Raw genomic sequence first — 12,197 nt, 5'->3', positions numbered from 1 at the left:
TGGGTTCGCCTAACTTTGGAGATCACTGCTGATGCTCAAAACAATGCTTGTTTCATGTCCTTAGAAAGTTAAAAATAGTGCTTCTTATATAAAGGGTCCATCAGTTAAGTCATAGAAAGAGAGACAGCTGCTGATGGGCAGGTTATGGAATCAGTCCCTACAATTCAGTTATGACAAGCACTGGGTTCTTTTCTTTTACATCAATTTCATTTGTTTTAACAGAAAGCCAGAGATACACAATACCGTAACCTGGAAGCTTATATAAGGCAGCAAAAAGCATCACCCTAGATTGGACAGACTAAGTAAGGTCTACTTTTGGCTACACTAGCAACTGGCTAGAGCCCATAGCATTTTGCCACATGAGATATAAAAGCAAAGATCCACAGCGAGGGAGGCAAGTGAGAAATCAGTGACGTGGTGATGTGCGACTACGTGATAGGAACACACGACAAAATGAAACCCCCGATGCCCATGGATTCAATTCCAGTCAAGTGAATTAAGGCTACTAGATCACTGGCTGCTAGGAAGAGTCCATTCCAATCGAGCAGTAAGGAACCGATTCCCTCTTGAAGACACAAGGAAAGGTTTAGAGGAAAAGCAAGTTCTTGGAAAGAGTGAAGCACACACATGCATGTTGTCTCTGAGCTGAGGAAACTGGAGAAAAAAAAACGAAAGGGAAAAAAATAAGAGGGATCAAAGCAATCCAACTGCAAGGCAAGGCAGGTGTTTGCTTCCAGTTCACAGTATCGCAGTTAGTGGTACAGGGAGGTCTACGTAAGTGGTGGAGAGCACAAAGGCTGCCCAGAAGAAAAGGGAAGAAAGAAGTGGTCACATGACAACACAGCATTGACAGCGCTTTTTCTTTTGGGTACCTGGGGCTGGCTCCGTGGCCAGGCTCTCTTCCTTCCCTTCGGGGGATGAGGGCTCTGTGGTGTCTGAGACGGGTCTCCCGGACACCAGCTCAGCTGCGTTCCCATCAATAGTGGACACATCTGTCACCGTCTTCTCCCTCAGTGACTTCTCATCGTCTTCATCAATGAGGACCAACTCAGCCTTGATGGTTTCATCATAGCCTAGCACCTTCTTCGTCTCTTCTTCATCCTCGATATTTTGGTAGCCCATGAAAATCATGGTGACTGGCTGATCCAAGTTTGCCTCCGGCCCTTCAGTGCTGGGGGCTGGAGCCTGCTGCCCTGGGTTCCCGGAAGTATGATCTTTCCTAGACTTATGGACCATTTCTAACTTGGCTTCTTTGCAGAGCATATGTTCCTTAGGGTGGCTGAGGTTCCCATCTGCAACCACAGTCCTTTCTGACACGTGCCCTCCTCTTAAGCTTGATTGTCCAGCCTTCTGAATAAGCTCTTCTACATCCTTTGAGCTTAATTTGTGCACTCCGTTTTCTACTATGGTGCCTCCTGAGTGCACCTCATACACTACTTTGGTACCATCATCAAAGACTTTGACTCCTCTCTGATGGACACCCTCTGGGCCAATGGTGGATGTAGAGAGAATCTTGGTCTCTCCTGTTTGTTTGTCTTTCTCCACATTAATTTCCATGGCGTACACAGCTTGAATGAAAACAAGAGAAAGGAAGTGCATGTTACAACAAAAAAAGCCAGTGAATGGTTAATTGCCAAACAGACAAAAAAAAAAGGTGCTGTGCCCTTTCTAGTCTAACTGCCAAGCATCTTGAGTGTTAGAGTGAGTGCAATGTGGACAGAGGTGGTTATATATGTGTTTTAACACAGCAGCTAAATGCACTGGGAAGACACATGTACAGAGTTACCATATCTCAATGGCACTCACACTTCCCAGGAAGATGAGCTAAAATAAGGCCACGAGCGACTGTTGAGATCCAGTGTGACACATTACAGGGAGGCTGACGACATGCAAGTTTACCTTGATCGTGAGCATACCTTAGGCTTATAGACAATTTTAAAGCCCTTGGTTAAGATGTAACCTAGTTCCAAAATCTTAAATCTCTTTTAAAAATTCTTTTACAGAGTATTCTACGTTTTTTAGACATTTCCCTTTTCTGTAATGAAGATTACACAAAGGGTTTTCCAGGTGGCACATGGCCATCCTCTACTGTACTCTAAAAGAGGATATTTATAAAAATTGAAAGCTATGAAAGGAGTCAGATTATATGCTCTGTAAGCGTCAGTCACTTTGTTAGGTTTCTAAGATAAGAACTAGAAAAAGAACAGACCAGAGGTGGCGTCAACCCACGACACTGGAATTTGAGGACTATCCTCACAGAAAGCCTCTTTCTTCCCCCATGCACGCACCGCCAAGTCCTCGAGATTCTGCCCCATACTTCCCTCCCATCTGCCCGCCTTCTTTCTGTGCTACTGCCACCACTCAATCTGAGACACTACTTCCTCTTCCCTAGATATCACAAGAGCTTCTTACCTGGTCTTCCCAGGTCCAATCTTGGCCTCTCCAACTCATCTCAAATCCTGCTGCTGGTCTGAGCTTCCTAAGAACCAGCTCTTTCCTGGTTGACACTCCATACTTTCAAATCTATTACCTCAGAGACTCCCTGTGAGGCACGCGGCCTGGATGGGAGGAAACTGGGCCTCAGACCCACTGAGCCAACTGTCCCCAGACACCCTTGCCCTGAATGACCCACAGATACATCAAACTCTGCAGCTGCAAAACTGAATCCATCTTCTCTCAAAAAACTCCCCCGTAGTCTTGGTGTGAAGTAACACCAGCTCCACTACCTAGTCTTTCAAGCGAGAAGCCTCAGAATCACACCTGATTTTTCCTTTTCTTCCTAATTACCCAGAGTCAAACAACTGCTGAGACTAATTCTATTTCAGATCCATCCCCATGCATCTCCTCACCACTACCTCTATCACTACTGCCTTAGACCAAGCCCTCTTCGGCACAATTACCTGTGTCTGATTTTTAACTGCTACTTCTGTCTTTTCATCGCCAGTGGGCCAAAGGCAGCTGAGGCCCTGTTTTGCATGGCCAGAGGAGCAAAGAATGGTCTTTACATTAAAAAAAAAAAAAAAAAAAGTTAAAAAAAAAAGGAAGGAAGGAAAGAACTTAAGAAAGAGAAAAGGAAAGAAAGAATTTAAGAAAGAGAAAAGGAAATAAAAAGATATGCAACAGAGACCATACGTGGTCCACAAAGTCTAAAATATTTATGATCTGGCCCTTTACAGAAAAAGTCAGCCGACCCCTGCTAGCCTAGGCTCCACCCTGCCCACAGAGCTACTTTACTTACAAACCCTCTGTTGGCTCCTGTGTCTGTAGAGGGTAAACACCAAACTCCTTAGCTTGGCATGTGATTACCTTTGGCATTTGTCTGCAATCTTCCTTTCTTGTCTTGTCTTGTGGCCCCTCTCATCCCACATCCATTCAGGCCATAACAAAGTTCTCACTATTCCCAGGACATCCCCCCATGACTCCTCATCCCTGTCGCCTGCTGTCCCTCTGCCTAGACTGCCTTTTGTCCCTCCTCCACTGGCAGACCCTAGAGTCCTATGTCACACCTCTGCTCATCATGGCCGTTGAGTCCCTACCTCTTTCTGAAGAACTACAAGTGCCCCAACTGTGTTAAAAAGATCCAAACTATCTTTCCAATCACACATTTCATTGCTTCCTTTCCCTCTAGAGCGACCAACAAACACCATCTCACACCTAACATTTCCTGCTTTTAAGATTCCCTTCTCTTGAAAAGTCCTTCTTTTGAGTTTCTTTATATCCAAATATGACTCATCCATCGATGCCCAGGTCAACAGCACCCTCTTCCATGAGCTTTCTTTGATCGTCCCATCTCTAAGTCATCCCTCTCTTCTCAAGATTCTCTGAACACTTCTTCTAAACCTCTTTGAAGGCACTTAACACTTTCCACGCAGTAATATAATTATCTGTGGGAATGTTTTATTAGCTCCATAGATACTTAGGATCCTTGAAGGCTAGTTTTTTGCCCGACATCTTTCTATGATTCCCCCTCCCTCCCAACACCTACCCTTAGAACCTTTTGTAGAAAAGGTACCTGCTATACATACCTGTGAAACAGTTGCTACTAACTGAAAAGTCTAATTTGTTGTTTTAATCTAGTCACAAATACTTTATATAATATGACAGCAATGAAAAGGTACACACAGTGATTAATATTTGTACTGGTTAAAAAAAATAGCAACGGTATTATTCCATCTGCTTGTGTAATAAGATACAATCTGATCACGGTTAACACTTAGCTAAAAAGATTTTGAAGCAAAATCCAATGCTCGATTTTTCATTGTGTCTGTTTTGAAAGTTTCACTTGCTCAGCACAAAGATCTTGAGTTTCCTTAAGTGACACAATGGGAGGCCAACCAATATTTGTCATAGAGGTACATGAGATCACACAATGACGGTGATATCAAGAGAAATATCTGTTTCTGTTATTTCCTGATTTTCCACAAAATGTGTTATCAAAGAAATAGAATAGGTATTTAAAATTTTGCATGGGCTCCAAAAGCCTGTTCTTTAAATATTACATTTATATTAAAAAGCACAATTTTGGGTTAAACTCTTATGTCCTATCACTATTAACACACTCATGGGACATATTTATAAATAAGAAAGGTAATAATGATTGTCAGTTATAGATACAACACCGCAAACATCCAGTAATATATGAACCAAATGATACATTGAGCTGCAATCAATACAGAGTATGGAATAAAATATTTCTGTTTTTATATCCATATCTGATAGGATACAAATTATGAACATAGGAATCTTTAGGGATGTCCCTCTCTCTCTCTGCCCACCAATGAGAATGCTGTCATTTTTGGTCCAATTTTCCCTTTTCTGCCATCCTAATCCCCAACCTCATCTGGTCCTTGCCTGTTCCTAGAATCAGAGACTGGACTGAAAGGAGGGATGACAAGGAGAAGGTCTTTGCTAGAACGGTTAAGTAGATCCATACAATAAAGAGTCGAGAAAGAAGGAGCTGAATGGAAGAGACAGTGAAAGCTGTGTGGGAGAAGGAAGGGAAGGAACATTCTGTGGCCGTGGATGATGCTTTGGAGAATTATGTGTGGAGGGAAGTAAAGGGAACATAAGTGCTTCTGGGTGCAGATATGAATTGGATCCCTTTTAATATCCTTCAGGAAAAATAGGTAAAGAACAGAGTTTCTTTTCAGTGGGTTTTCTTTTTTTTGTCTGTGATTTTAAGCTGTATTTTTTTAACTGTGACATGGCTCTGGAACTGAACCCCAAGTGACATGGATTCATTAGGGTTACAGATTAATATTTATATTTATATGTTATACACTGTTCTTTCAATATTTCTAGAATATGAGAGAACACTTTAAGACATTTTTATAATAAAAGAAACCTAGATATGTTATGCCATAAAAGACAACATTCGTATGTATTTTTTTTCCCCAGATAAGATGCTGGGCTTCAAAGGAACCACAGATTTTTTAGCAGGTTTCCTCAGGTTTGGTCTCACATACCTTGTCTGCCTTCACTCTCTTCTCTAGTAAGGGGGAGTCAGGCAAACACTTCGAGAAGCTCTGGTTTACACAAAGGCAATATTTTTGTTTGCTTGTTTCCAGATTTATTGAGATATTGTTGACATATAACATATGTAAGTTTAAGATGTACAATGTGATGATTCAATATACATATATACTGCAAAATGATTACCAAAATAAGGTTAGTTAACCCCTTCACCCCCTCACATAATTGCCATTTTTAGGGCTGATAACTTTAAAGTTCTACTCTCTTAAGACAATACTTAGACTTTATGGATACATATATGAGAATGTTATTAGACATTCCCAAAACCACACAGGAAGTGTGAACATTTATCTTAAATGTGTTGTTTATGAATAAGTATTTCTATTTTGCTTCAGTTCTCAGCCAATAATATCCCAAATGTGAACGAGGGTGGATATGAACCACTTATTTTCTTAGGAAAATAAGACTTACATTTTAAAGTCAACATTTTGTTTACGAGGCATGCACACAATTTTTAAAACTCTTCTGCTTTTTACTCCTGCCAAGTACCGTATACCAAAGACCTCTCCTCTCCCTTACATCATGCCCTCGTCTCTAACCACAAAGAACACTCTCGAATCTGCCCTTTTCTTTCCTCAAGGCTCCCCATGCCACAGGTACACAGTGATGAGGATTGTAAGGGCTTGTTATCTAAGCTCATCTTATTGAAAAAAAATGAGGAGGGTGGTACTGCTCAGGGGAAGAAACTTTCTGGGGAGCCCTTGAAAGAGATTTTGAAAAAGCCCCATGAAAAAAAAGAAAAGTATTAGAGGAAGGACCAGGAGATAGAGAAAAAAGAAAGAAGACAGTCCAATGGACATTGCAATGATGGGATGACTGAAATCTGGAAGTACGTCTTTATAAAATGATATATTTAATTATTGATTTCCAAATACTATACACTGATGACCATGAGGTTGGAGGACACACAACATGTTTGCTCTTCCTTCCAATAATCGGGTGAGAGAGCAGAGTAGTATCTCCATTTTGTTAATGAAGAATAAGAACCAAAGTGACCAGTTTCTGCAAAGGGATACAAATGGACGACTGCATTGGTGCTGTGACTCTGAGCTCTGTTTGGTTTTCTTGGTTCTTCTCCCCAACAGCTCTCTCACCAATAGAAGGGCCACCTTGAAGAAGCAGAGACACACTAACAGGGATCGATAATCCCAGTTTCTAGGTTCTGAAAAGACCCAGGTATGGGCAAGAGTGGGAGGCCCCCAGGGAAGATACCTGCGCACCGCAGGGCTCAGAGAGAGGGTCTGAGGAGCAGAGAATGGTTGATTCCGGGTCAAACCTACCGCCCTAGCTCTTCACACTCTCTTGTTCCCTGTCACCTTCAGCCTGGGCAAACAGAGAGCAGCTGTAAGGGCTCTAAGGAGCCCAGGGAAGAAGAAACAACAGCACCTGACACAAGTAAGGAGAGGGGGGCACCAACTGGCATGATTCCATTTCAGGATCGAGACAAGAGCACACAAGACAGGACTCTGTCCTGTCTCCGTAAGGACAGAACCATTCAATCACTGTTAAATTTGTCAACCCAGGCTGCTCCCAGCTCACTTCCTTTGACTCACTGTGACCAGTGGGCAGAAGAATAAGGCTGAGGGTCCACGTGTAAAGTATAAAAAGTCACGCCCCGCTGTCATCAGTCAGTAAGATGGGAGGTGTCGGGGAAGGGAGAAAGATAGTAAGTCTGAATTCCTATTCAAGTCACATCCAAATTTGGGGCCTCATTTTTCCCATTTGTACAATGAAGGGTATCCAGCTTTTTTTTTTTTTAATTGAAGTATAGTTGATTTACAATGTTGTGTTAGTTTCGGGTGAACAGCAAAGTCATTCAGTTATACAAATACATATATATACATATATACACATATATATGTATGTGTATATATATATATGTGTGTGTATATATATATATATATAGTATCCAGCTTTGATATTCCATGGTGCCATTAAGAGCCTGTGTGGCTTGTGAGTCAGTGATGTGTCAAGTACCAGACGAGGGTGATAGACAGCCAGACCAGGACCACCACCCAGCAGTGAGATCACCCCAATATAATGATCGTCAAGTAGCTGGCATTATACAAGGAATGTGGAAGAGAAACAATACACATGCTTGGCTTATTGAATGAACATACATATGTACAGTCTTACCCCTCTGAGTATATGATTATACATATACATTTATGTTCACTCCTTCTCTTGAGGTTGGAGATATAAAATTGGCATTCTGATGTCAGTAACAATGAAAATGAGGACATTCATTCAGAGTGGATCCTCCCTCTCATCCCAGAGGGCAATCTCTAACTTCAAAAACCAGTAATCAAACATTTCTTCGAATCAACTGTTTTCCCAAGACACTGTGGTTTCAACAAAAATAAGTCAGCAAGGGCATGGCGCTGAAGGACAAAAAAGGCCAAAGCCAATTCTCATATCGATTTTGCTTCAGTCTTTTTGGTCAAGAAGGGCAGTTTTCAGCCTGAAAAGTGCCAGAAAGAAATTGCTAAGAGGTCGTTGAAACCCAGATGAGTAGAGAAGATTGGAAAATGATAAAGCACCCAGGGATACAAATGCTGTCAGTGCTTTCGGCCCTGGGCTCCAGTTCCCGTACCAATGAATTTGTCTCAAGGATTTTACATACCAGGAAAGGCGCTGGAGGCAGTGACTCAAAGTTCTCATTTTCAAAAATGAGAAGAAAGGAATTCCATAAACTACATAGAAACAGCTTGACATCATGGCTGGCTGAATTCTAGAGTTAATTTTCAAAGAGCAGAAGCTACGCACATTCATCTCATTTTCTTTTTTCTTCAAGGTCTCTAGGCAGATTAGGCAAATGCCAGAGATACAGCATATCTGGATCATCAGAAAGTCCCTATGTCCTTAAGTTGTCAAGACAGAAACACGTGCCTTGAATATCAGGACAATTGCCAGAACCTGTCACTGGTTGAAGGGCCATGCCCCATAGGTGCCGAGTGAGGATTCCCAAGGGCCAGGAGATCCCTAACGGTGAGCTGCAGGCCTCTGACTTTGGTTCCAACTGTTCAACGTCTTTATCAGGGAAATGATGATAAATAATGCAAGTGTGCTTTTCAGATCTGAGATGATAATAAACTGAGAGGAAAAGTTAGTGTCTTCGGAGCCACAATCGCAAGCCGTAAAAATCCAGACAACAGAGAAGACAGTTTTCTCCTTTCAAAACGGTTAAACCCTTTATTCAAATGAAATCTGATGCAGAAATACAATATGGAAACACAAGCGCCGGGGAGCTGCTGTGCTTGAAATGGGAGCGAACACAAGGGACCTGACTGCCAAGTCCCCTCACCTCAACCCCTCCCCACCTTCCGGAGGCTCCTCAGTGACCCCAGGCCCCCCGACACTCCCGAGGGACACTTTAACAAGAAGAAATTTAATAGTCATATGAAATCTACCAAGCGCTGACAGGTGCATAGCTCCTCCTTACTTTTGCCTCTCGAGATTAGAAATAAAGGATTTTGTGGGTTCTTCTGCACGTGATAAGGCGAAGCGGTATGTGTGCAGCTGTGGGGAACAGACCGCTCGTTGCCACTGAAATGACTCTGGAGTGATGAGTCCACTGGACAAAGGAAAGGAGGCCCAGTAGTGGCACATGTCACGTACCTCTGAGGCTTTACCTTAGAGCCTGAAGCTGGAAGGCTGTGATGGCAACCAAGTGAGTCACACGGTCTGTGGCATCAAGCCCCGCTCTGTGGGCTGACCGGCTCAGCCCAGAGTGCACGCGCTCGGCAACTCTGAGCCCGGTACTTCAGAGGCAAAGCGGGGAGCGTTCAGAGAGGAGGGACAGGCATGGAAGAGGGTGTCAAAGCAACCTCTTCACCTCAGGACCAGCTGAAGAGACCGGGGCTGTGGGTATTAAGGGGATGGAAAGTGAGGACCTGGGAAAGACAGGACGTGATTGCCATTTTCAACTACTTACAGGGAAATCAGAACTTAGGTTTGTTCTGAGGGGCTCCAGAGGGCAGGATAAGGACCAATGGGTAGAAGATGAAAGCAGCAGACTAATGAGAGTTCCATCAGAGGAAGAACTTCCCAATTGTCAGAATCAATTATAGACAGAATGGGCCACCTGGAGGGAGACCCAGTCTCATGGTGGGTGACTGTGGGTTTTGAGGGCCTCTTTGCAGGGTTTCTATCCCCCGGATTCCATGTCTGAATGAGGGATTGGAATAGATGCTTCCTGAATCTGCAAAGCAATGATTCTAAATAAATTCCCATTTATACAGAATCTAAAACCTCCCAAACTCCAAACAATCAGATATTTGTCATAATACTGAGTAATGACCGGTGACATTTATTAAAATGGCCCTAAGATTGAGCAAATTTCCAAAAGGACGTTCGTAAAGCAAGATGGATTATATCTAGGAGAAAGAATTCCATTAATGGTGAGTGCCATTAATTTGCATGCCATCCATGCTCTGACTAGTCACTGTTAGCCATAAGTGACAATTAATCTGGATGCTCTACTTCAAAAACAGCCTGGACAAAGCAGTTAACCACATCAAAGGCAATTCCTTTCAAGACTCTGCGTCTGTGTATTTCCCCAATAGATACATTTATGCAAATTAGTTCTTACCTAATAAACAAAAGTACATGTAAGCTTATGTTTTAGAAGATTTTGAGCACATAAGACTTCTTTAAAAATGCCTTTGCTATTTGGATCTTTATGTTTTTACAGTATCTTTGAAGATGAAGGATACTAGCTTGTAATAGTATGTGTATTCTTATGCACACGGCACTACAATCCCAGCAACAGAACACTCTCGAACTTTACATTGCTTGTCTACGAATCCTTTCCATATCTCTTAAAAATTAGTCCCCACACGCTGCCCCTACCCCCGCTCCATAAGCCGATCCATTAGTTGGGTCATATTGCATGTCCCGTGAGGTGCAGAAACATGTGGAAAGGGGCTGCAAAGCTGTTTACGCACAGCTATTGGGAACTACCAACACTCTAATAACAAGCAGGGAGGTATGTGACTTTTGAAGAGTTATTATCCCCAGCTGATCTCAGACGTGCATTTTGGAGCATTTAAAAGAATCCACAGCTTAAGTCACTGCCAATGGTTCCTTTGTAGCATGACTGTAGGCTGCAAGTTCTGGCTTAACCTTTAACTATCCGGGGATCTGTTGACCTGGCCTGGGTTTGACCAGACACAATTTACAGTCCTCCCCAACCCCCCCAACCCCAACTCTAGAACCCTGTGAGTCTGTATGTAAAAGCAACATGATGCTAAGATGTTTACAGAGACACTCGGTAGATACTGAAATTTAGCCAGTGCGCATGACAATTATGTCAATACTTACTTGCCCTTTTATTTTACTTTTATATTAAAATAAGGAGGGACTATTTGCTTCATAAAATATTCAGGTTGGCCTGTATAAAGGATTTCCTCTGACTTAACGGTCCATGATTATTCTGTCTTATAAAAGGTGTCCTTAGGTGACTTATTTTAAACATAAATTTACCTAGATTATGTAAAGCATAATCTGATGTTCAGATTCAAGTTCACCTACATTGTCACGAACTGTACAACCCTGGCAGTTCATTTATCCATTCCACCCCGGCCCTCAGTGCAATTCTGTGAAGAGCAAAAAGATCGGTATAGAGATTTATTGTTCACGGCCATCCAGTTCTGATTTCTGAGGCACGTTCACATTGAACAGAGGAAAGCAGAGCTCTCTATAGGCTTTATACTCACAAGTGTATTATTTTCTAAAATCCACAACTGTGAGAAACATTAGCAAGAAACATATACTCTTTAAATTGCTCCTTTTATTTCCCAAATATACCACAGTAGTTAAGAAATAACTCCAGAAATGGGAAGACTTGAGAATATATATGTTCACAACATACAAACAGCTCGATTCCCAAAGGATTCCAGCAACATACTCATACACTTTGAAAATACTTTCCCTCCAGCTTCCCGGCATAGCTCATTTGATCTTGTACTATTCCAATATGGAAAATAAAAATCCCTGGAGGCAGAGTGCAAATGAACTTTAAGAATGAGGACAGCTATAAAGACCACAAACACAAGACAGACTCTTCTGAAGTGGAAGAAAATGGTTTCTGATTTTCTCAATACTCCCTCCCCTTTGGTCCTCAGACACCCAGCAGGGCCCAGTGCCTGCCCAGTGTGGCCACTGTAAATTCTACATCTGAAGCTGTGCTGAGGACAGGGTCCCCCCCTATGTAAGGATATCTGGGCATCACTCATTATTAAAGCTCAGAGAAACGCAAGCCCCATGGTCAGTCCTGGCATCAAAACCAAATAGCTCCCCAGGACTTACCAGCTGCTCTGCTGGTTCCGTCCTGCCCAGGTGACGGTTGTGCTGTTCGTGAACAGAGGATTGGCAGGTCGGGGAGCTGGGAGGAAATGTAATTTACTGCATCTGGTAGCAGAGAACAGGGAATACAATTAGGCACAGTGTTGGGAGGCCCAATGGGTTCACTGCCGAGACAGCAGCTTGTCTGCCCTACATAATGGACCACAGAGGCGGCCACTGCAACAGAGGATCAGGGTAAACAAAGACCAGCATTTGCCCAGTGACTGGTATTCAGTAGAGTAGCTGAGGTAGGAGAGATCCTGGCCAGAGAGCTCAAGCCCCAGGACAGCTCTATGTATTAAAAGATCCACCAGAAAGCT

The 12,197-nt window shown here is 42.7% G+C and overlaps 1 protein-coding gene across 6 annotated transcripts in view; it reads right to left on the bottom strand.

The window, feature by feature from the left end:
* Positions 1 to 12,197, bottom strand: part of PALM2AKAP2 (PALM2 and AKAP2 fusion) — a 508,788-nt gene that overhangs the window by 195,330 nt on the left and 301,261 nt on the right. For 3 of the 6 annotated variants that reach the window (XM_082403766.1, XM_082403764.1, XM_082403768.1), the window contains 2 exons: positions 11,842 to 11,943; positions 873 to 1,568 (listed from right to left, as the gene is read on the bottom strand). The exons of 1 other annotated variant lie outside the window; for it this stretch is intronic. In XM_082403766.1, coding sequence (XP_082259892.1) covers positions 873 to 1,568; positions 11,842 to 11,943 — 798 coding nt within the window. The remainder of the gene's footprint in view (positions 1 to 872; positions 1,569 to 11,841; positions 11,944 to 12,197) is intronic. 2 more of the 6 variants (XM_082403767.1, XM_082403769.1) reach the window with 2 other exon arrangements.

Source organism: Balaenoptera borealis, assembly GCF_965194805.1.
Source record: "Balaenoptera borealis genome assembly, chromosome: 8".
In the NCBI taxonomy this organism is placed as follows: domain Eukaryota; kingdom Metazoa; phylum Chordata; class Mammalia; order Artiodactyla; family Balaenopteridae; genus Balaenoptera; species Balaenoptera borealis.
This window is presented reverse-complemented; position numbering and strand designations above follow the sequence as displayed.